We start from the raw sequence: 24,680 nt of genomic DNA, 5'->3' as shown, positions 1-24,680 counted from the left end.
TCCTAATTCATTTGGGCTTCCCAGGTGCCTCAGTGGTAAAGAATCCACCAGCCAAGCAGGAGACAAGGGTCTGATTCCTGGGTCGGGAAGATCCCCTAGAGAAGGAAATAGCAACCCACTCCAGTACTCTTGTCTGTAAATCCCATGGAAAGGGGAGCCTGGCGGGCTACCACCCATGGGGTCGCTAAAGGGTCGGACACGACTTAGTGATTAAACACCACCATCCCCGACTTTGCCTCCATCAGGATGAGATTCTTCTAGTCTCTTCCTTCCTCACTGTCCTTGCTCGCCTTGACCTCTGTCCACCTGAATTCTGCCCCCTGTTGCTGTCATGCCTCGCAAGCCCCATAGCAGGAAATCACCTCTCTTCTTGGGCTTCACCTGGCACTTAATACTTGTTGATGACATTTGCCTGGAAGTGGTTTATCAACTATGAACTTGTCTCATTTCCCTGGTGGGAAGATTTCTAAGTCAACCCCCAGGATTCTCACCCCCTGGTGGGCACACCCTACATTATCTTCCCCTGCTGCCTCCACCCTCCTGTGTGTGAGTAGCACTTATGACAATGATGAGATGTTGCTTCATGATTAAGCTACATGAGATCGCATAGGGATTGTGCAGATGTTAATAAAGTCTTTGAAGAGATTAAGTTATCAAGAAAGAGACTCTCTTTGGTCGGCCTGACCTAATCAGGTGAATCCCTCATGTCAGAAGGGAGAGAGTCTCCTGATGGTCTGAAAGATCAAGTCTCCATGTTGTGCAGGGGACACATTTAGGACCTTTAAATACTCTCTAATAACAGCCAGCAAGAAAGGGGGAACTTCAATCCTACAACCACAAAAGAACTGATTTCAGCCAATAGTCCTGAGTCTCAGGAGGGGTCACAGTTACAACCGACGTCAGTTTCAACCCTATGAGACCCTGGGCAGAGATCCGGTTAGCCAGTGCCTGGACTCCTGACCCTCAGAAAATGTGAAACAGTAAATGTGTTGTATTTTAAGCTGCTAAGTTTGTGGTCATTTGACATGCTGCAACAGAAAACTGAAATACCCATTTGATAGATGATTTCTAATTTTTGGCACACCATTGAATTCAAAGAATTTAGGGATGTTTTATATTGTACTTGGCTCTGAAATATTTTGAAGATGATCCAAAGAACAAAATTAAATTATACGTGGTCCCTATAAACTATGTTCAATCCAACAAAAAAGGAGTGAAGAACTGTTCAGTTCAGTTCAGTTCAGTCGCTCAGTCATGTCCAACTCTTTGCAACCCCATGAATCGCAGCACGCCAGGCCTCCCTGTCCATCACCAACTCCCGGAGTTTACTCAAACTCATGTCCATCGAGTTGGTGATGCCATCCAGCCATCTCATCCTCTGTCGTCCCCTTCTCCTCCTGCCCTCAATCTCTCCCAGCATCAGGGTCTTTTCCAATGAGTCAACTCTTCGCATGAGGTGGCCAAAGTATTGGAGTTTCAGCTTCAGCAAGAACTATTAGCTGGACACTAAGTGAAATCTTGTGTTTTACTAAGAGTCGAGAGATGCAAATTCGATCCTGGCTCTATCACCAAATAGCCAATTGCCTTGAATAAGTCAAAGCCAAGTCAACTTCTTGGTAGGTTATCTGTCAATATTAAAATAGCTACTTGTATTCATTGAAGGTGCTGAAGCTGAAGCTCCAATACTCTGGCCACCTGATGTGAAAAAATGACTCACTGGAAAAGACCCTGATGCTGGGAAAGATTGAGGGCAGGAGGAGAAGGGGACGACAGAGGATGAGATGGTTGGATGGCATCACCGACTCGATGGACATTGAGTTTAAGCAAGCTCCCAGAGGTGGTGATGTACAGGGAGGCCTGGACTGCTACAATCCATGGGGTCACAAAGAGTCAGACACACTGGGGTGACTGAATTGAACTGATACTGTGGGTAAATTCTCATGCATCAGGGACTGCATGTATTGTATTTACAAATACGACCCTGCCATAGCCAGATATACTTTATGCTCATTTTATAAATGAAAATAGTGAGGTTTGGAGAGATTGGCTATAATAACCAAGATTATGGGTTATTGCAGGACAAGGTCATAATTTGGAGGCTCTCTGTCTCACAGGTCTGGGCTATTAAAGTGAGGAGTTAATGTAAGACCGTCTCCATTTGGGGCTTCCCTGATAGCTCAGTTGGTAAAGAATCTGCCTGCAATGCAGGAGAGGCTGGTTCAATTCCTGGGTCGGGAAGATCTGCTGGAGAAGGGATAGGCTACCCACTCCAGTATTCTTGGGCTTCCCTTGTGGCTCAGCTGGTAAAGAATCTGCAATGCGGGAGACCTGGGTTTAATCCCTAGGTTGGAAAGGCAAAGGCTACCCACTTCAGTAGGGGCTCTCCTTGAGGCTCAGACAGTAAAGCGTCTGCCTACAATGTGGGAGACCCAGGTTTGATCCCTGGGTTGGAAAGATTCCCAGGAGAAGGAAATGGCAACTCACTCCAGTACTCTTGCTTGGAAAATCCCGTGGATGGAGGAACCTGGTAGGCTACAGCCCATGTTGTCACAGAGTCGGACACAACTGAGCTACTGAGTGACTTCTCCAATTGGATCATTCTAGAGATACAGACGTAACGTGATTTCCACACACAAGGCCACGAGAAGAATCCTCCTCCACACCTAGAAATGAGTCACATCTGAGTTCCTGGCAGTGCAAACGTGTCCAGGTTTAGACAATGACACAAACCCAGTGCCCAGGCAGGGAGATTGCACAGATTTAAGGACCTGTTTACTGAGAACAACGGAAAGGAAGTCAAGCGTGAACTTTCTGAGCTTCAAAGATATTCTCAGGGCCCATTTGGGAATAAGCATAAATCTTCAAATTTATCCAAAGTTTAGCAAATTCACAATGACAAATGTAACAGTTCCTCTAAATTGAAGTTCATCTCTTGGCAGTTTTAGAGGCTTGGAAAAAATGCCAGCAACAAGGACTTGGAAGGAAATAAATCTTTAGATTCCCTGAAAACATAGATAGTTATTATGGAAGACATATGGAGGATCCCATACTGTGCTGAAAAAGAAAATTTATAAATGTCAGCTTTGAGGCAGCAACGTTGGAAGTATTGAAGCACTCTGCACTTAACTCTGATGGGCAAAAATATGCTGGGGGTATGTGTTCCCATGGAGAAAGAATTCTTCTTAACCTGTGCTGTTTCTGGGAGGAGCGGGTGAGGATAGAGGAGAGGAAGACTCCAGAATTCAGAGCAAGAGGTTAGATTTTTGTTTTTGTTTTTAAATCAAAACAAGTAATATTTAACAGACTTATTTTTCTTGGGCTCCAAAATCACTATAGATGGCGACTGTAGCCATGAAATTAAAAGACGCTTCATCCTTGGAAGAAAAGCTACGACAAATCTAGACATCATATTAAAAAGTAGAGACATCTTTGCTGACAAAGGTCCATACAGTCAAAGCTATGGTTTTTCCAGTAGTCATGTACGGATGTGATCGTTGGACCAAAAAGAAGACTGAGCACCAAAGAACTGATGCTTTCAAACTGTGGTGTTGAAGACTCTTGAAAGTCCCTTGGACAGGAAGGAGATCAAACCTGCCAATACTAAAGGAAATCAACCCTGAGTATACATTGGAAGGACTGATGCTGAAGCTGAAGCTCCAATACTTTGACCACCTGATGTGAAGAGCTGACTCACTGGAAAAGACCCTGCTGCTGGGTAAGATTGGGGGCAGGAGGAGAAGTGGGCAACAGAGGATGAAATGGTTAGATAGCATCACCGACTCAATGGACATGAGTTTGAGCAAACTCTGGGAGATGGTGACAGACAGGGGAGCCTGGCGTGCTGCCGTCCACGGGGTCGCAAAGAGTCAGACAAAACTGAGCGACTGAACAACAGCAGCAGCAGCATTTAAAAACTCTCTATTGTTTAAAAAAGATGCTGAGAAATGAACCTCAATATGGACACTGACAGCAAGTGAATTGATTTCATCTCTACAGCACAAACGGTCAGTATAATACCTTCTTCCGGGCTCATAGCAAGGATGGAATGAGGTACTGCCATCCAATCCCACTCAGCAAATATGAGCCATGGTCCCCCTCTTCCTCCCTTACAGCCACAGGCGCTGAGGGTGCAGAGGAGACATGGTCCAGTCCTTTCCCTCCATGAGCTTTCAGATGCTCCTGATTTATGAAATGCATTTATAAACTGCAAACCATGATCAGAACACTTGTCATTTGAACTCATCCACCAACCCAGGAGGTTACTGTTGGCCACATTTGAAAAATATCAAGGCAAGAATCTATGAAGTATCTCTCTCTCTCTTTTCTAGCAAATTAGAAGATCAGAGCTAGAATTACTTTGGCCTAAAAATTGGAATCGATAACTTGTCTGTTTTTAGGGCAAAACCACAGCTAATATTGGAAGATCTTGATTTTTTTCCCCTTTCTAAAGGGAAAGAAGTAATAAATAAAACTGGAATGCAAAACCAGGGAAAGTAGGACGAGAAACGGTCTCATACACATTTCTCCTTTCCCTGGGGATGGGTTTTCTCTTTGCTCCCTGGAGGCTCTGAGTGGGGATGGTGCCAATTAAACAGTGCCCAGTCGGACTTCTCAGATGGCACAGCATGTGTAACGAATTCTCCTGCCAATGCAGGACATGCAACAGACACGGGTTGCATCCCTGGGTCAGGAAGATCCCTTGGAGTAGGAAATGGCAACCTGCTCCAGTATTTTTGCCTGGGAAATCCCATGGACAGAGGAACCCGGCGGGCTATAGTCTATGGGGTCACAAAGAATTGGATGTTACAGCGTGTGCACACATGCACACACACACACACACACACACACACACACACACACAGTTGGCAACAAAACCCAGAGCTGAGAATGGAGAAAATACAGCTGGACGCATCAACTGTCAACAAATGCAATGGGACCTCAGGAAATAAATAACGAACTTCTACTGAGAAATACGTGACTTCTCAGAACTTCCATAACTAATGTCGATGAGGCAATGCTGAAGAGGAGTCTGGATTTAATAGGTCTTTTAATATTTTCACAGCTGGGCCTGCTTGCATGGAGCTGGTGGGCCATTTTCTTAACTAAGGTATGGCGCTGGTCTGACATTAGTTTAACAAGGTAATTATCAAGTGAAGAAGAGCAGTCGCACCGCTGTGAATCTGAATAATAATGCTCATAATTACTGATTTTGGCCCCATCTTTAAAAAAAAAAAAATAGAGCACTATGTACTAAAGCATGTTATAGGAAACACATTCAGGTACAGTGTCTAGAAGTATGGGGAACTATTAAAGATGTAATTAGCAGTTTATTTACATAATCAGTCAAACACTGTATATAATTTCTCTTATGGTCCTATTGAAAGGAAGCAAATAAGCGTGGGAAAATTAAATTAGGTCGCAAAGATCCCCTGGAGAAGGGAATGGCTACCCACTACTGTATTCTTGCCTGGAGAATTCCAGGACAGAGGAAACTGGTGGGTTACAGTGCATGGGGTTGCCAAGAGTCAGACACAACTGAGCAATTACCACTAACATTCAGGCAACCTGGAAAAAGTTGACAATTATTATTATTTTAAAGCTTGAAAGTTGAAGTGTCCTAAATGCCTCAGTTGAAAATTGAATAAGTGCTATTGACTTTATCAAATGCTAGCACTCCTTCACACATATGATGTGACAAACATTTCCAAGGAAAGTGTTTCTTGGGCAAATACATCACTCAGGTAACGAACTTCAATCTTCAGAATACATTCAAAGTTTGCATTAATTCTTAAACAACACACAAATAGTCAGCCTTTTACTGAGAAACATCTTAAGTGGTTGATTTTTATCTGGAATATGAGAACAACATGGAGATAGCATATATGTCTGTGAAGCAATATCCTCTCAAGCATTACTGACTAAGCTTCCGCATAATTTGATTTTAGAACTTCTGTCTTTCCATTGTCATCAGTATAAGTAACCTATTCTTGCATAGCAAATGATGTGTTTCTCAAAGTTAAAAAAAAAAAAGACAATCAAATTCCAAATCAGACTATTCAAAGGCAGGATTAAGTAAGACACATATATTTTTAGAAAAGTCTTTAAAAAATAATGTAATGCTCTGATTGCTATATATAATATGGGGACTTTGTCTCATGAAAAGGGAGTGGCTTTATCACTAGGCTCCCAGGTGACCTTCTTCCTCCTTCTACAGATCTTCAGAATGATTATTAGAGTTGATTGCTGTCAATTTCAAGTCCTCCTGACTCATTGAAAACCCAAAGATAATGCTGCATCAGGGAAGTTCTCATCAAAGAATACATTAAAGGCAGCACCAACTGGGAAAGGGCCAACTTCATAAAAATAAACAAGCACATCATAGTGGTTCTGCGGAGTGAATTCTCTTGGAATGAATAGTAAAAGCAAAGTACATGTGGGCACTAAGTTCTGTAAGCTCCTGAATTTAAATATTCCAAAACAACCACCTTGATTAAACAGTAAATAATGAAACACACCCCAATGGGTGATTTTGTCATGGAACCTCTATGTTCTTAATGAAATGCACATAAACATTGTTTAATACAGTTGTAGAAGAATGCTAATTTAACCTGACTTCAGCAAATGCTTTATTTTATCCCCTTTGCATAAATAAGGTGCCCTCACAACCTGCAGACATAACACAGGAGTGAAGATGGAACTATACACTGGCTTGTGGGGGAGGGTGCTTTCCAAGTCAGCTCATGTCACTAAATAAGAGCTTCACAAACCAGTATTGTACCAAGGAAATAGTGCATCCATTCCAGCTTAACACTGAGTTTTCAAAATGTTTTATGTTGAAAGTAATATCAGTGCTCCATTTAGATGTAGAATCTAAAAGTGTGATGGTGAGCATTAGTAAGAACAGGTTTATAAGGCTTCCCTGGTGGCGCAGTGGTTCAGAATCTGCCTTGCAATGCAGAGAACACTGGTCCAACCCCTGGTCTGGGAAGATCCCACATGCTATGGACCAACCAAGCCCATGTGCCACAGCTAGAGAAATGCCCTCATGCAGCAATGAAGACCCAGCGCAGCCATAAAGTAATTCATTAATTAAAAAAAAAAAAAAAAAAACAGGTTAAAAACAGAGGCATAGGGCAGCAATAAGAAAAAAAATCCAGCTAAGATCTGCCAATAGTCAAATCCTAGAAGCAACAGCTCACTAGACTTTCAGCTCCTCCCAGACAAGAACTTTTGTTCATCCATCTTCTTATCACAAGGGCACAGGTAGAGGACATGTGGAAAGTCCTTGAGAAAGGTTAAATAAATAAATAGGTATTTCAACTGCAGTGGTGTCCAGTAAGATCCATTCAATAAGGAGATTTAAGCACGGCTGCTGAGGACTACTTATTCTATGAAATTTGATGACACAATCGGACTTAGCAGGAAGGTTGGCAGGCTGTGTACTGAAATACTCCACTAACCTATGGCCCAAAGCATTAAAGAAAAGGAAAAAAAAGCAGTTGACCCTAGTATTGCAGGTTGGGTAGACACTTTTTTTAATTAATTTTTATTGGAGTATAGTTATAATGTTGCATTCGTTTCTGCTGTACAAAGTGAATCAGCTACACAGATACACAAATCCCTCTTTTTTGGATTTCCTTTCCATTTAGGTCACCAGCGAGCACTGAGGAGGATTCCCTAAGCTATACCATAGGTTTCTCAGTAGTTATCTATTTTATACATAGTATCAGCTGTGTATATATGGAAATCCCAATCTTCCAATTCATCCCACGCCCCCTTCACCCCCTCCCCCCCTGGCTGGTATCCATATGTCTGTTCTCTACCTCTGTATCTCTATTTCTCTTTTGCAAATAAGATCATCTATACCATTTTTCTGGATCCCACAAACATGTGTTAGTATATGATATTTGTTTTTCTCATTCTGACTTATTCCACTCTGTATGATTGTCTCTAGGTCCATCCAGATGTCTGCAAATGGCACAATTAGGTTCCTTTCTGTGGCTGAGTAATATTCCATTGTGTATATGTACCACATCTTTTCTATGGGTAGATATGATTTTCATTTATTGTTTAAAATGTTAAGTCTAAGTCTCAGTTCTGTTTATGGGCAAATTTCCAAATTGCTCTGTGACATTTCTGTTACTCTACAATACAAAATGAGTCACTGCAACTAGAGACTGTGACGGTAGAAATGTATTAAAACATGAGAAAAACTGTATGTGCCGTTAACTGCCTTTGGGTTAAGCAATCAGTTTCCTTGGATCATATTGATACTATTTATGAACTTTCTGGTGGCTCAGCAGTAAAAAATTTGACTGCAATGCAGGAGCCCACGGGTTTGATCTCTGACTTGGGTAGATCCCCTGGAGAAGGAAATGGCAACCTGCTCCAGTATTCTTGTCTGGGAAATCCCAGGGACAGAGGAGCCTGGCGGGCTATAATCCATGGGATTGCAAAGAATCAGACACAACTGAGCGACTGAGCAGGCACACACCCTTGACCTCTCATCTGTCCAATCCACAGATATTTATTGAAAACTTAATCTTTGCATCGTGGTAGCATATTTCCTGCCATGGCTTTAAAGAACCAAAGGTTTTAGAAGGTTAGAAAGACCCCTTTACCAGTCTGAGTCTTTTTCTCCTGGAAGCAGTTTTGATCACCTTCTTCTTTATGTCCCAAGTACTTCTGCTTCCACTGTGGGGATATTATTGCACTGGAGTTAATTGCTTATGTCCATCTCCCTTGTTAAACTGTAAGCTCCTTTAGGCAGGTGATAATACTCACTCATGTGTGCTCAGTACCTGCCCAAGGGCAGCAAAGTCAACTGTGGAGGGTCTGCAATACGGACTTTGGATTCAAATTTAGGCAGGCTTTAGCCTACTGCCCCACCACCCCACCATTCCACTCCATGCCCCCGCTGCTGAGGTGTTTTATTCTTTAGGTAAGACTCATGAGAACAGTTGCTGAATATAAGCAGGGGCAAGACTCTTGTGCACAACAGGGCCAAGTAACACTCTTAGAGATTTTCCCATATAATGTATAGTGTTCACACTCCATTGGAACTGCTCTGGAATTGTCTAGATTTCACATTTGAGCATGCACTGGGGTCCTTTGGTAGGGTTGCCAGCTTTAAGAAAAAAAGACACAGGGCATCTAGTTAACTCAGATTGTTAGATAAATAACAAGTGATTTTGTAGTATTAATTATGTCCCATGTATTGCATTTGTATACTTAGATTTTTATCTATCGACACTACCTTCAAGATGAGGAGTAAATTGGATGTGAAGAGGGTCAGGTAAGATGTTTCTTAATAGCTTTTTATTGAGTAGAACATTTATCTTCTCCAGCTCCCCAACAATAAATACCAGTAGCATCACCTACCACTTTGATAATGAGAAGTCGGCTCCATTCATCCTGTTACCCGCCATGAGGAAGCACCATATTGGTTTGCGAACCATAGGGAGGCAAATGAGAGTGGGACTATACCCATGAAACCAAGAGTCAAGAAATGTACATACCAGTACTCCATAGTTATCATAGTCACACAGTCTCAAAAGTCAGACATCCTTGTCCATTTCTTGGCTAGAACCTCATTTAGACCTCTCAACCAAGCTCTTGAGAATAGTTATAAGTCTGACTTGCTTAAGCTGTATAATATTGACAATGAATTATATCCCCATGAGAAAAGATCCAACACTCCTCCCAGATTTCTTAACAGCTTGACTTATAAAGGGAAAATAAAGTCACCAAATCCTAAAGGTCAGTTATAAACGTGATGATAATTACGCTTTCAACTTAAATAGCACTTTATGTAACACATTTTCTGCCCATTATGTCATTTGATCGTTAGTGTGGTATTTATTAGCAGATGAGCAAATGGGAGATATGCTGAATCTATTGCTACGACCAGTTTGCATTTCTTGAGATCATCAGTTTGAAACCACAGATGAGAAAAGATTCAGGCTCATCTTTCCCTTCAGAAGTCTGTTTGTTCCTTCATCAGTTGTAGGCTTTCTCTCAGGTCTTTTTTATTAATATATAACTAATCCTAGATTTTGCATTAACATTGCAAGAATATTTTCTCTTTGTGCTACTTAGCTGATTGTGTTAATTGAAGGCAAAAGTTTTTCATAAAATGAAATTAAAAGTCAATGAAAAAAATGGTGATTAACTGCCTTCCTCTCAAGACTATCTACCGCATGATGACAACGCCTGGCAAAAAGCAAGAATTCAGTGTATTCTGAATGCATGAATCAATGAATGAATGAAGGGAAAAATTAACTTAAATAAATGTCTGCTTAAGTAAGTGAACTTAATTTACTCTAAATCTTGCCAGCCCAATAAAGACTTCTGTTGAAAAGGATAACTCACTAAAATCACAATTTCAAATACTAGACCTTTCCAGAAACCCTATAGTGCAGCTCCATGCAAAGGATGGCATCTTCCAGAGTTATCTGAGGCAAAGACATGATTTCATCATGTAACGGAAGTGCCACAAACATTCAGTAACTAATCATCAAGGACCAATCTGAAGAAGTGCATTCTTTCTTCTCAGATTAATTTTTGAATGCAATCACAGTTCCCTTCCTTTCATCTGTTCCTCAGTAAACAAGATGTAGAACCCAAAAGTGCCTAGAACAGAGGATGGCACTCCTAGGTCTCCAAGCAAAATAAGTGGTGGAAACTTCACCTTCTGTTGGACAAGTGTCATCATTGTAATAGTTTTGGAGTGGGTAGCCATTCCCTTCTCCAGGGGATCTTCCCAATCCAGGAATCAAACCAGGGTCTCCTGCATTGCAGGCGGATTCTTTACCAGCTGAGCTGCCAGGGAAGTAGTATTAATGCCAAGCGACTGGCATATCATAGGTTTAACTCATTCTCTTATTCACCCATCCATTCATTTATCCAAGCAATAAACATTTGCTGTGTGTTTTTCATGGACAGCACTAAGCTAAGCTCAGTCAGTCAATTCAGTCACTCAGTTGTGTCCAACTCCTTGCGACCCCATAAACCTCAGCACGCCAGGCCTCCCTGTCCATCACCAACTCCCGGAGTCCACCCAAACCCATGTCCATTGTGTCGGTGATGCCATCCAACCATCTCATCCTCTGTTGTCCCCTTCTCCTCCTGCCATCAATCTTTCCCAGCATCAGGGCCTTTTCAAATGAGTCAGCTCTCCATATCAGCCAGCCAAAGTATTGGAGTTTCAGCTTCAACATCAGTCCCTCCAATGATGTTGAAGCTAAGGTACATGTTTCTTAATCTTATTTAACCCCTGATAGCTCAGTTGGTAAGCAATCTGCCTGTAATGCAGGAGACCTTGGTTCAATTCCTGGGTCAGGAAGATCCGCTGGAGAAGGGATAGGCTACCCTCTCCAGTATTCTTAGGCTTCCCTTGTGGCTCAGCTGGTAAAGAATCCACCTGCAATGTGGGAGGCATAGTTCGATCCCTGGGTTGGGAAGATCCCCTGGAGACGGGATAGGCTACCCTCTCCAGTATTCTGGCCTGGAGGGTTCCATGGGGTCACAAAGAGTTGGACACAACTGAGTGACTTTCACTTTCCCTTCACTTTCTATCTTCACAAGCATCTTATGATGTTGGCATTCTGATCACGTTGATGTTACGTATAAAGAAACTGAGGTTCACTACCTCATGCACCTAATTTCACACAGCTCTGGTGGAACAGAGGTTCAGAAGGACCCAGAGTATGGGATTTTGAACTCTACCTCCTTAAATGAAAAAAAAAAGAAAGAAAGAAGAGGAGTGAAGAATTTTCAGAAGAACAAAATTACTTCACAGAGGAAGAACCCTTGGACTAATTGGCACACACCTCTCGAGGAAGCTACGGGTCTCTAAAGGCTAGCTACACAATCCTGTGACAAATTTTATTTTCTTGGCTCCAAAATCACTGCAGATGGGGACTGCAGCCACAAAATTAAAAGACGCTTGCTCCTTGGAAGAAAAGTATGACAAACCTAGACAGCATATTAAAAAGCAGAGACGTTACTATGTTGACATAGGTTCGTATAGTCAAAGCTATGGTGTGTCCATTAGTCAGGTATGGATGTGAGAGATGGACTGGAAAGAAGGCTGAGCATCGAGAAATTGATTCTTTCAAATTGTGGTGCTGGAGAAGACTCTTGAGAGTTCCTTGGACAGCCAGGAGATCAAATTACTCAGTCCTAAAGGAAATCAACCCTGAATATTCATTGGAAGGACGGATGCTGAAGCTGAAGCTGCAATACTTTGGCCACCTGATGCAAAGAGTCAACTCATCGGAAAAGACCCTGATGCTGGGAAAGATTGAGGGCAGGAAGAGAAGGGGGTGGCAGAGGAGGAGATGGAATATATAGAATCTAGAAAACTGGTACTGATGCACCTATCTGCAGGGAAGGAATGCAGACTCGGATGTGGAGAATGGCCTTGTGGACACAGTGCGGTGGGGGGCGGCGAATGGAGAAAGTCGCATCGGCACATGTCCACTCTCGGGTGTAAGGTGGACAGCAGGTGAGGAGCTGCTGTGAAGCGCAGGGAGCCCGATCTTGCACTCTCTGATGACCTGGAGGGCTGGGATGGGGACAGGGGAGGGAGGGGAGGGAGGGAGGCCATGTGTGTATCATTATGGCTGATTCACACTGCTGTATGGCAGAAGCCAACACAACATCGTAAAAAATTTTTTTAAATAAAATATTCTTTAGTTGAAGAATAAAAAAAAAAAAAGTAAATATATAGGTGTACTACTAAAAAAAACACACCCATGTTCATATCCTAATAGTTATTAAGCACGGTGTCAAAATGTTAATTCAAGGAATGATTTTCCCAGAAACATATTTTTAATCATGTAAGGTGATATTGCAGAGAGAAAAAGAAAGTGGGGGAAAATGTTTTCAGAATTCCGATATAGCAAGCACAATAAAAACACAGCTGGACAAGGTGAGCCAATATAAACCAGGGGGAAAAAAAAAAGAAAGCAACCAGAGATAGGCAAGCTACTTGGGCCTTATAGAATTTCTCTACCTTAAGGGCGCACATCCAAATACACCTCACATAAAAGCACGTATTACAAGACAAAACTGAAGAACTGCGTCAATATTGCACTGCCAGCAGAATTTTCAGAATAAAAGGGAAATAAGAAAAAAAAAAAAGGAAAAGGGAAGTAAGATGTGTAGAAGCCGCTCCACAGAGGGGCTGATGTGCAGGTCTTCAAACATCTAGTGGGAGTTGATGACTAAGGAAAACAGCACAGAGACTGACGGCATGTCCCCAGACGACTTTCTGCTTTTGGACAGTGAAATAGACGAACCCCCAGAAGCCACAGAGGAAACAAAAGTAGTCTTCGGCTCAGGTGACTATAAAGGTGTGTGGTCCTGCCAGAGACCTTTACTCTGGAAGGAACGTGGCACTCACTATAATATGAGCTATAAGATGGCAAATTACTGGAACCCGTCACCCTCAAATTACAAACAATATATAAAGGATTAGCGATGACTGTGTTGTTGCCCTCAATCTCAATCTAGACGCCGAGGTACGCTCATTGGAATTCAATTGAAAAACAACAGCTGTTTATGGAGCATTTTCTGTGTGCTGAAAACTCTGCTAAGTTTTACATGCGTCATCTCATCAAACCCTTGCTTTTGCAAAGGAGGCTGCTGATGCTTCGAAAGTGACTTGGACCAAATCACACAGGTAGTAAAAAACAGGGTGGCTCAGTGGTAAAGAATCCGCCTGCCAATGCAGGAGACGCTGGGGACGTGGGTTTGATCCCTGGATTGGGAAGATTCCCCTGGAGAAGGAAATGACAACCCACTTCAGTATTCTTGCCTGGAAAATTCCACGGACAGGGGAGCCTGGCAGGCTACAGTCCATGGGGTCCCAAAGAGTCGGACATGACAGAGCATACATGCATGAACTCTGTCGAAATGAGTTGAAGCTGGGATAAAACAGCTTTATAGTAAAAGACAAAGGTGGGTCTGAATCCAGGTATCAGACCCGGAACTCCTGCCTGAACCACGCACCTCTCCCTAAAAATAATGCGGAGGATAAAATTAAAAAAAAATGGGGGGCAATGAGAAGTGTCCCCACATAAGATGGCATTTTAGTATTTGCATCTGCCCTCCCCACCAAATTCCCAAAGCAAGGCCAACCTGGACACAGTGTAGAGTTTGGAGTCTTCAGCCCCCAAAGCCCAGAGCCCACACACACTCAGCCGCTCCTCACTTCCTCTCCCACCTCCTCGCCCACTTCACTTACCAGTGATGACTGTGGGTTTTCTGCAGTGGAAAGCCCGAGAGGGGGTGGTCGCTTCAATGCTGCGTTTCAGCAGGAATTGCCCAGCAAAGCTGGCTGGGGGCTCCCGGCTGCCCGGCAAGCCCTGGGTACCTGATAAGGACTTGACCACGGCAAGCCTCTCCAAGGCACAGAAACTGCAGTGACAGCCAAGCGGCGCACTGTTATCGGTAATAATAGTGGGGACTTCCCTGGCAGTCCAGTGATTAAGAATCCGCCTTCCAATGCAGGGGACATGGGTTTGATCCCTGGTCTGGGAACTAAGACCCCACATGTCATGGGGCAACGAAGCCCACAGGCTACAACTACTGAGCCATCACTCTCTGGAGCTCACGCGCCACATCTGGAGAAGCCCACATGCCACAATCAAAGATTCCGCATGCTGCAATTAAGACCCGATGCACCCAAAGAAATAAATAAAAGAAAAGTGAAAATGTTAGTGGCTCAGTCATGTCTGACTCTTTGGGACCCCAAGGACTGTAGCCCACCAGGCTCCTCTCTCCATGGAATGCTCCAGGCAAGAATACTGGTGTGGGTAAGCAATTCCTTCTCTAGGTGATCTTCCCAAGGCAGGGATGTAACCTGGGTCTCCTGCATTGCAGGCAGATTTTTCTACCATCTGAGCCACAAAAAAGCCCTAAATAAATATTAAAAAAAATAATTATAGTGCTGACTGCCACATTGTTCAAATGCTGCAAGGGTCTTTGATCATCTTATCTCCTTTCATTTTCACCACAAGCCAGTGATGGCAGTATTGAGTCCATTCTACAGATAAGGAAATAGAGGTCTGTTTAATTATCAAAGTATAAGTTAAGACCCAAGAATGTTCACACTGAACCCTTGTGTGCTTCTATTGTTGAATATATCCAACTGGCTCCCAGCCTCTCCACTGTCTCCATAGAACACAGGAGAACTTTCTTCATGCATCTCTCCCAGCAGAGAACCCTTTCCTGAATGAACTGGGAATCACGTATTTCCTATAGATGACGAATACAGCCATTGTGACCCTGGACGTTAACCTAGGTCTCTTTAGGGGGTTAACCAGTGTCTTTACCAAAAGTGTCTGTGCTGGTCACCAGGAGCTGGGCAGACTGTGTCCACAGTTCTGCTCCATGCCCAGAAAAGGTGCAGAGGAATAGCAACCCTCTCTTGATACTAACGGTGAGCAGGCAACCTAAGAACGGCCACTTCCGGACAAGATGGAGGAGAAAATCACGCACCACCTTAAAACTGCAAAACCAGTGTGCAAAGGGCTCTGCCATCCCCTTCCTCTTCTCATTTGTCATCGCGGTCAAATAAGACACGTTATTATTTGCGACTGGTGTTTTCAGAAATGTATGAATTGACAAATCCATTTCTTCCCCCTTTGTGGTGGGAAATGAAAGGGTAGGATGGGGTGGGGTGGGGTGTCCTGACTCTGACTTTGGAGGTGGTCAGCCTGAGGCCTCGCGACTCACCAGCTGGGGCTCTGGGGGCCAAGGAAGGGTCCACTTCCAGAAAAGACACTTCAGCTCTCCTGGTCTTTAACCATGGACTTGCCGACCAAGAGGGAATCTCTTCTACCTGGCCCTTTTCCCCACTTGAGAGTCCACCCCACCCAAAGAGAAACCACCTCCCTGGACTGCGGGTTTCTCCAGCTGCTGGGAAAACACCTTCAGGATGGCTCACAAGGCAGCGGCAGGCACATAACCTTAGGCACTGCCCAGCCCGAAGGCAGACGTTTTCCAGGGTCCTCTCCTCATCAGCTACACCCCAGTCTTCTAGGAAGACGGCAGCGGTCTCCACCAGCAGTCCTGATCATACCCGACCTGGGGAGGGAGCCCACTCCCATCAGGAGAGTAGGGACCCAGGTGGATGGAGCAACAGGGGCTTTCTAAAAGGCAGAGCAATGGGACTCAGCTGGCAGGCCAGTGGTTAGGACTCCTCAGTTCCAATGCAGGAGACAGGGGTTCGATCCCTGGTCAGAGAACTAAGATCCTGGATGCCACACAGCCAAAAAATGAATAATAAATGGAAGAGTAATGTATCTTCCCAAACACAATTATTTTCTGAATTATTATATGATTAGGTTTCTCCCTCCCAGTGCAGTTCAGTTCAGTTGTTCAGTTGTGTCTGACTTTGAGACCCCATGGACTGCGACATGCCGGGCTGTCCATCACCAACTCCCGGAGCTTGCTCAAACTCATATCCATCCAGTCGGTGATGCCACCCATCTCATCCCCCTCCCAACCGTACAACTTAAAATAGATCCAACCACACCCTAAAGCTTATTTGAAAGCCCAGCAGAGCACTTTGGATTGAGTTCTCCCCATTTAAAGAAGTGCAAGACCTCGGTAAGGTCTAGTAAGGTCTTCCCTCTTGGTAAGACCTCAGCATTCTGTTTGGTGGTATAAAATTTTCCCCCAAAATGTCAGTCATTCAATGAGTCTTGTGCCAGTTTCTGTATTAACTTGAGAATTCAGCAATAAATAAAAGCCCCGGTGCACAGAGAGATACCATTCTAATACAGGATGACAGGCAACAAATAAACAAGTAAACGCATATTACAGGATTTACGGTAGCTTCGACATACGATCTATTAGAGCTGAGAGACCCTCTGGAAACACAGAGATAGAGAGGGAGAAAGAAAAGTTTTTTTTTTTTCTAGTAAGGGTTAAGCAAACCTCACCTGGAATATTTCTTGGTACTTAGAATGAAAGTAATTTGCAGAAATGTCTTACATATACAAATGTAATAGCCGAGTCCTACTTTCTCCCTCAGAAATACACAGCTCTCAGCTCCCTGCAAGGTGTCAAGAAAAGGCTGCAGCCCCCAGCACGGGGCCAGCGTGCGTTTTCCCTGCTGAGCTGGCACAGCGTGCCTGGACCGCCAACGGGTTAAGGTGGCCGCGAGATGCTCGGAGCGCTGCATAAACAGTGCGTGTCAGACGTTCCAAGCATCCTTCATCTTCCCTATCTCCCGGTCCTCGGCTGTCAATCAGCTGTCACTAGCCCGCACATCAGCAGCGTGCGCACATCACCCGCCTGTCAGCAAAGCAGCTGATGAGACTCGGCTCCAGACTGTCAATCATCTTTGTTTCTCTCTGCCGCTCGGGAAATATTTTGGCTCAGAGAAACAAAGAAGCCTGGGCAACAATGGCTCGTTGTCAGGCAGGCACTCCTGTACGTGCACATAAGATCTTCAAGGAGCCCTGATCATGCCTCACCCCCCCAAATGATGTTGGGGTCAGGGGTGGACAGATGGAAGACTGAGAGTCTGTTTTATTAGTAATTCTAGTTCCCCGAGCAGATCCTGATGGATTCACACACACACAAATAAGCACAGGAACATGAAACAATGATAACTTGAAGTTATCTGAGCTTATGCCTCAGAAAAAAAATAAGGCTCGGAGGATGGATGACTGCTTGGTTCGCAATTATTCATCATTGATCAGGCAGGCTTTTGGGGAGAGAGTAACTGCTGGATTGCTGAGTTCATTCATTTCCCAGGGAATTCTGAGATAGTAGCTTCGACTCTCCCACTCTCTGGGGTGTGAGGAGGTTGGAAGCACCCACGCACAGAAAAGCCAGTGAACTCATTAAGTCCCCGGTGAAGTGGGTTTGCTGGCGCTTGCAACAGGCGTCCTTATGTCGAATGTAAAGACATTCCGGAACAGCCCCTTGTCTGGCACAGTAGCTACCCCTCTCATACAAAATATGTATTGAACACATCCCCCACCTCTAAAAGCCTGCAACATACATATCTAAAGAGACGCTCCTGGCTCTGGGCTTCCATCAAGGAAGCTGTCCTGCTCCCGACGTTTGCCACTTTCGCAAAATCACCATGCATGTATTAGCATAATGAATCAACTCATCTTGCAATAGATCCAAATACTAAGTTATCTAAAGTCCTGTAACATTAAGAAAAAAAATATACTTATTGTACACTAATTGCTTTGCAATACATTTAGAAACCGTCGGATCTTTTCATGGTGTTTATCAAGACTGCTATTACCTATCAATTACCCAAAGCTCTGAACCGACCCGTTTGTGCATACTGTGACTTGCTCCCATTGTCAGCTCTGTTTGTGACATTTGGGATGTTTTACCCTCTGACAGACAGATCCCTTCCTACTGCGCAACACTGATGTCTGAAAACGCATCTCTTGCTGATCTAACCGGACATTAATTGCTTTCGTGCTGATGTATCTGTGCCTCTCGGTCTTCCAGCATAACTAGCAAATCTCATCTCTGACAAGTTGGCTGAACCTAATCAAGACAGATCAGCTGTTACCCAAGGTGCCATGGGCTGTAATTTGTGGTTCTTTACAGAGTTATCACTCGCTGGAAAGACAAGGAACTATAAATTCTGTCAACAGGAATCCCAAAGTGTATGTTCCAAGCAGCTGTGGCCTCCCCCGCCCGCAAGAAAACATAGCACTTGTCAAATAAATACTTGAGATAATTGATAAGAGGGGATTAGAAGGATGTGGCTGATACCATGACTGTAAGACTTTTTCTTTCTTTTTTTTTAAGGAAACTTCAGAAGCAAAACGGTGCGTCGGAAGTATGAGTTGTCAAGGGTACAGAAGGTTTGCAGGGAAGTGAGGGGTGACAACCGTCCACAATTCAGCTCCCACCTATCACTGGGGAACTTGGTTCAGATCTGCCTCACTCTCGAAACAGGCAAATGCCTAGACATCCTAAGCTGCAACGGAAACATCTCGTCGCCCGGTGACAACGCCTTGATCAGAGGCAGGAGGGCAGGGAATACTGTCAGCCTGTCAGCACCGTTCTATTCTCTGAAGACCCCTGTGGTTTTCTTTCAGGTGCAAAGAAAAAAAAAAAGAGGAAATATTAGAGAAAATAAACTGCTTTCTTACTGTATCGCTTTGGTCCATCTTCCAAACAAAATGAAAGGGTTAATGTGGCATCATCTTCAAAAAACTCGGTGGCAAACGCGTCCCACCAGAGGTTGTCGCTGTCCTGCAAAGAGACAGATGATTTATTTAGCAGGTGAGAGCAGAAAATATCTCAATGAGGAGCTGAGAAAGGGAAAAAGGCAGAGAAACCCAGTCACCGGTGGCTTGGGACTCGGCATATGTGTGTGGGTGTTCTGGAGGGAGCGTGGGCGGGCGTGTGGTCACTCTTCAAGTTAATTGCCTCAAATGGGGACCAAATTCCAATTCAATAAATGAGCTAATGCAAAGTGAATGAAAATTAATTCTGGGGAACATATTTGGGGAGATGTAATAAACATATTTTGGAATACTGTGACAGTTTTTAAGAAAAGGGTTTGCAGGTAATGTAAAATGTACTCAGCCTTTTTTCTCTTTCTTTCACTTTGCTCTTTTAAGAGCCGGATTTTACAAACAGAAACCACAATGTTACAATCAGGTTAAGGAGACTACATTTTTTAAAGATAATTTATTTAAAAAAAAAAAAGATTGTGTGTGGCTTGTGGCATTCCTTGATGTAAATATCCCTATGAAAGGATACAAGTATTGCTACCTGGATTTATGTAGAAAGATGAGTTTGTGCACAAGCAAACATCACATACATGGGGACTGTTCTTGAGGATTGGTTTAAGATGACAGGCAATCACTAGCTCGTTATTAAATCAGTTATTAAAAACAGAACAGTTCAGCAGAGGATTTATACCTTTGACCTCTATGTTACATTGGCTTCAACACATAAATTTTGCCTCTTATTCACTGATGACCTAAGTCAAGACGCCAACTTCCTTGCCTCCATTTACTCATTTGCAAACTGGGAACAATTACTGTAGTAGACTTCGGAGCCTAGGGAGTAACTGTCTGGCGCATAATTGTTGCTCAATAAATGGCAGCTATTATTATTTATTATGGTCTTCTTTGACCCTAAGATATCTGTAAGTAGAGAATCCGAATTTCAAAAAACTTAAACTTCTCAGTCAGGATCATCAGCTAGAAAGTGGTGAAGCTAAAGTTCCCATGTTGTGGTTCCCTTAGCCCACACACACAACACAACGACATGGGAACTTTAGCTTCATCACTTTCTAGCTGATGAAAGTCTGCTAATTCTAGCCTATTTTTTTTTTTAATGGATTTAATCTTTTTGGAGTAGTTTTAGGTTCACAGCAAAATTAAGAGGAAAGTACAGAAGATCCCCACACTCCCTTGCCCACATACACGCAGAGCCTTGCTCACTACAGCAGTGGATTTGTATAATTGATAAACTGACCAGCCCATGTTTTTTACCAAACAGTTCTGCTCAAAAAGTGACTTTCACCTTAGATAGAAAACAACAAGCAAGAGTAGAAGAGGCTGGCATTGGCTGCAGGAAATTTTGCTTCAGCGGATCTCCCCCAGTTCGTCCAGATTTTGTCCCCTTCCCCCACCTTCATGTGTTTTTTTTCTGAAAATAAACCTCCTCATTAAACAACCCCTTCTGCCATTCACTGGCTAGTATAGTTCCTGGGATCAGTGAAGCAGTTTTATGAAAGAAATCTTCATAGTAGCTAGGCCAGGAGTCCAGGCAGCAGCTGAAATACAACTATAAAGACCCATGCTGAACCAAATGTGAAATTTCTAGCAGAAGACCTAGCAATGTGACAGGTGGAATCTCAGTTCTCAGCCACAGAGCTGAGCTAACAACCTCATGAGCTGTGGGCAATGGTAAAAAATCAGTGCTTCCATATTCGATTTCTAGATGTCAGTCATCTAGATGGCGTGAGCCTTGCAGAGAAAGGCAACAGGGCTCTGCTTGACCACATGTGAGAGAGACCAAGGAAAGGTAACAGAGAGTGACTGGTCGCGATTCTGCCTCTCTATGCACAGGCTAGCACTTCCGCCTTCTGATTGCAAATGTGGTGCCTCCATCAGCGGTAAAATGAATGATCCAGGAAGTTCCCTTGGGAGCAGGCTGTATGGTCAAGTCCAGTCAACTGACCAGTAAAAGGCTGCATGCAGAAACTTTCCAAGAGGATTCCACAGAGGAGCTCGGGAAGCCTGGTTTCCCCTAAGAGGTGAGGGCAGGCAGGATGCCGCCAATTCTCCGTGAAGTTGCTGCTCCTGCTGCTAAGTCGCTTCAGTCGTGTCTGACTCTGTGCGACCCCATAGACGGCAGCCCACCAGGCTCCGCCGTCCCTCCATGAAAGCAACCCCTCAATTCAAACCAACAAGGAGATTAACCAGGAAGGGCCTTGAGACTCACCGGCAGGTCAAGATCAACCTCTCAAGATTTAGCGGTAAAGGTTATGACAAATACTCTTAAAAACAAACCAAGAGCCTGAGGTTTTGTTCTGGGGTGTGTGGGGTGGCCATACATACCAGGTACTGCCAGATACAACAGATACAATATTTGGTGGATATATTGTAAAACACTTCCTATCCAGGTGTGTTCATTTCCTTAGACCTGTCCGACTCTTTGTGACTCAGTCGTAGCCCGACAGGCTTCTCTGTACATGGGATTATCCAGGCAAGAACACTGGAGTGGGTAGCCATCCCCTTCTCCAGGAGATCTTCCCAATCCAGGGACTGAACCCACATCTCCTGAATCTCCTACATTGCAGGCAGATTTTTTATTGCCGAGCCATCAGGCAAACCAGAGAAAAGCCATTATTATCCTTCTGGGGACCAGCATAGTGAGGAGTTGGCCTGTGTGGAGTCAAAGGACCCAGCAATTTAGCTTTTCAAACCAAGGGTCCCTATTAACCATTTCCCACCCCCTCATCTTTGCATATATTGTTCTTTTGGACGGGCATGTCCAGCAAGACCAAGTCTCAGTCCTTGGATTCCTTTTTCCCTGTCTCCTGTGCTAGAAAAGCTGGACACCTCTACACAGTTAGAGTATGGATCAAATTATAATTGAATCACTGCCTTGAAATATACTGGCTTGGCCAAAAAGTTCGTTCGAGTTTTTCCTTTGGATGGTACAGAAAAACCAGAACGTACATTTTGGGCAACCCGATATGTTTATCTAACCTTGTGACTGCCGTAGCAGATGCTTAAGGAAAGAACCTGGTATTAAGTGTCTCTCCATCCTCAACAGATCTCCCATCTACAGTTAAGGCGTAGAAGAAATGGAGAGGCCATACCCGCATCGTGAGTAAGATTCTTCCTCGAAGACTGGAGGAATCTTAAATCTAAGCTCCGTGGCTAGGGAACCAGGACGTCATCCAAGAGGACCTGTCTCTGTCATGTTACTGCTGCCTGCCCGCATCAGTGGATGCTCCAGCCACGCATGTGACAAGGTCACACAGACGCAGGAAGGACTGCTCACTTACACTGCTGTTCCCTGAACCACCTGTGGGTATTTGCTCTTTTCAGTGGTATGTTCATTAGATGAATACACTTCATTGATTGTAACTCAAATAAGAGAAGTTTTATTTTATCAATTTGTAAAAACAGAGAATAGAGGATAACAAGACAAAGACCCATGGGCCCATTATCCAGGTGGTTTAATAATTTAAATAATACTTTAATAGTTAATCATTATTAAAATAATATCTTTTTTCCTTTTTAAAAGGAGTGAAAAATTATAAGTAAAAATCGATGTCCCGGGTCTCCATAGCCAGCTCGGTTCTTCTCTCCCTTCCCCCAGGCTCCCATAAACAACCGTCTCGTGAAACTCATATAGCCCTTCATAGGCCATCTTTTGTGTGAAAGTCAAAGTCGCTCAGTGATGTCCGACTCTTTGCAACCACGAACTTTATAGTCCATGGAATTCTCCAGGTCAGAATACTGGAGTGGGTAGCCTTTCCCTTCTCCAGGGGATCTTCCCAACCTAGGGATCAAACCCCTGCACTGCAGGCAGATTCTTTACCAGCTGAGCCACATGAGAAGCCCATCTTTTGTGTATATATATACATATATATGTATGTGTATATGTATGTACATATACACATACATAACTCCATTAACATGCAGTCCTGTTTTCTGTTTTTAATATTTCATTTAAATGATGTCATACATTACGTTTCCTTTTTTAAACTTGCTTATTTTCAACACTGTGTTTTGGAGACCTCTCTATTTTATATATTAGAGTCTCTTCTTTCCTTATATAAGCTACATGGTAGCACACTGAATGAACAGAATATATTTTATTTAAGCATTTTGCTACTAATGACCTCTAGACAGTTTCTAATGTTTTGCCATCACAGCAATGCTGGAGGCAGTATCTGCGTGCCCCGCTGTGCTAAAGTGTCAGAACATCTCCGGGGTGAAGTGGCCACACCTAGGCATAGACTGTGTGCTTTTCCATTAGCAGGTCTCCGCGCTTCCAGATTGAAAACTTGTGGTCTGAACTTGCACCGGTAGAGCTGAAGCAAAGAGCATTTCTAAGTGATGTATTTCAGTGGGATCTAACAACAGTATCAACATAATGACAAAACAGAGTCCGGCTCTGCTAGAAGGATGAGCATCCAAACGTCCAAAGAAGGTGCAGTGATCAAAGACCGCCACTCATAAACCTTTGCTTAGCATTCTCTTCAAGGCAGAGTGTATCACAGGGCTTCGTTAGCCAAAAGCAGGGTTTCTTGCCACAACACAAGAAAGGAATTACAGTCGCTAGGGTCCTCCAAAATGACTCATGAGACAGGATGAGTGAGGACCTAAGGTCCCAACAGGTGGGCCCAAAAGCTGGGGGGGCACCTAACTCCATCCTCCCTGCCGCCAGGCTTCTCGTGGAGGTCACGCCTCCCTTTTCCAAACACAGAGGTCCTTTCAGCCCTTGCTGTTGCTTAGTCCCTGAGCTGGGCTTGTTTACTAGCTAGTGAATATTAATAAGTAAAGAGTGGATTCTTTTCCCTAAGCTGGAAAGTCACAATAACAGAGCGCAGCCTCCAGGTAAAGAAAGACGAAATTAACTCAGCCTGAGCTCAGGCGTGGAGCCTGGTGCTGACAGGCCCTGTACATTTTAATTAGGGAAAAACACCAGTGGCGCTTCTCCACTCTAAATAATCCCCCATATGCATTTCTGCGACGAAAGCTCCCGGTCCTTCTGTCTCATCTCACAGGTGAGCCCACGTAGCCCCGTCAGCCAGATCATATACCAGGAGGAGAGATGCACTCGGGTCAAATAGCAAAGAGTGTCTTAATTAGATTCAAAAAAATCCACAGACGCGTTTTGCTCCCGTCCTGGATTTGCGTCCACTCCCGTCCATGTCCCTCTCCACCAAAAACAGGATCTGGGTGCCAGGGTTGCCCCCCGGGCAACTCTAACTTCAGTACTGACAGGTTATGTGGGATTTTTGCCAGAGTAATTATTTTTCAATTCAACAATAATGAGAAATTACCATGGCAACCACTTGTCACGTGGCGCACATACACCCCCTCCGAAGAATGAACTATACATAAAGCTGTTGCTTGAAAATTGTGTGGTTTTGTTTTGTTTTTTATGAAAATAAACAGGTCAAAGTGGAGGAAAGGGTATGA

At 43.8% G+C, this 24,680-nt stretch overlaps 1 protein-coding gene across 9 annotated transcripts in view; it reads right to left on the bottom strand.

Moving 5' to 3' along the window:
• Positions 1–24,680, bottom strand: part of LDB2 (LIM domain binding 2) — a 437,269-nt gene that overhangs the window by 258,548 nt on the left and 154,041 nt on the right. For all 9 annotated transcript variants that reach the window (XM_043906128.1, XM_043906127.1, XM_043906129.1 and 6 more), the window contains exon 2: positions 19,149–19,251. In XM_043906128.1, the coding sequence (XP_043762063.1) occupies positions 19,149–19,251 (103 nt within the window). The remainder of the gene's footprint in view (positions 1–19,148; positions 19,252–24,680) is intronic.

Source organism: Cervus elaphus, chromosome 6, assembly GCF_910594005.1.
Source record: "Cervus elaphus chromosome 6, mCerEla1.1, whole genome shotgun sequence".
Taxonomy (NCBI): Eukaryota; Metazoa; Chordata; class Mammalia; order Artiodactyla; family Cervidae; genus Cervus; species Cervus elaphus.
The sequence above is the reverse complement of the archived record's forward strand: the minus strand, read 5'-3'. Positions and strand labels throughout refer to the sequence as shown.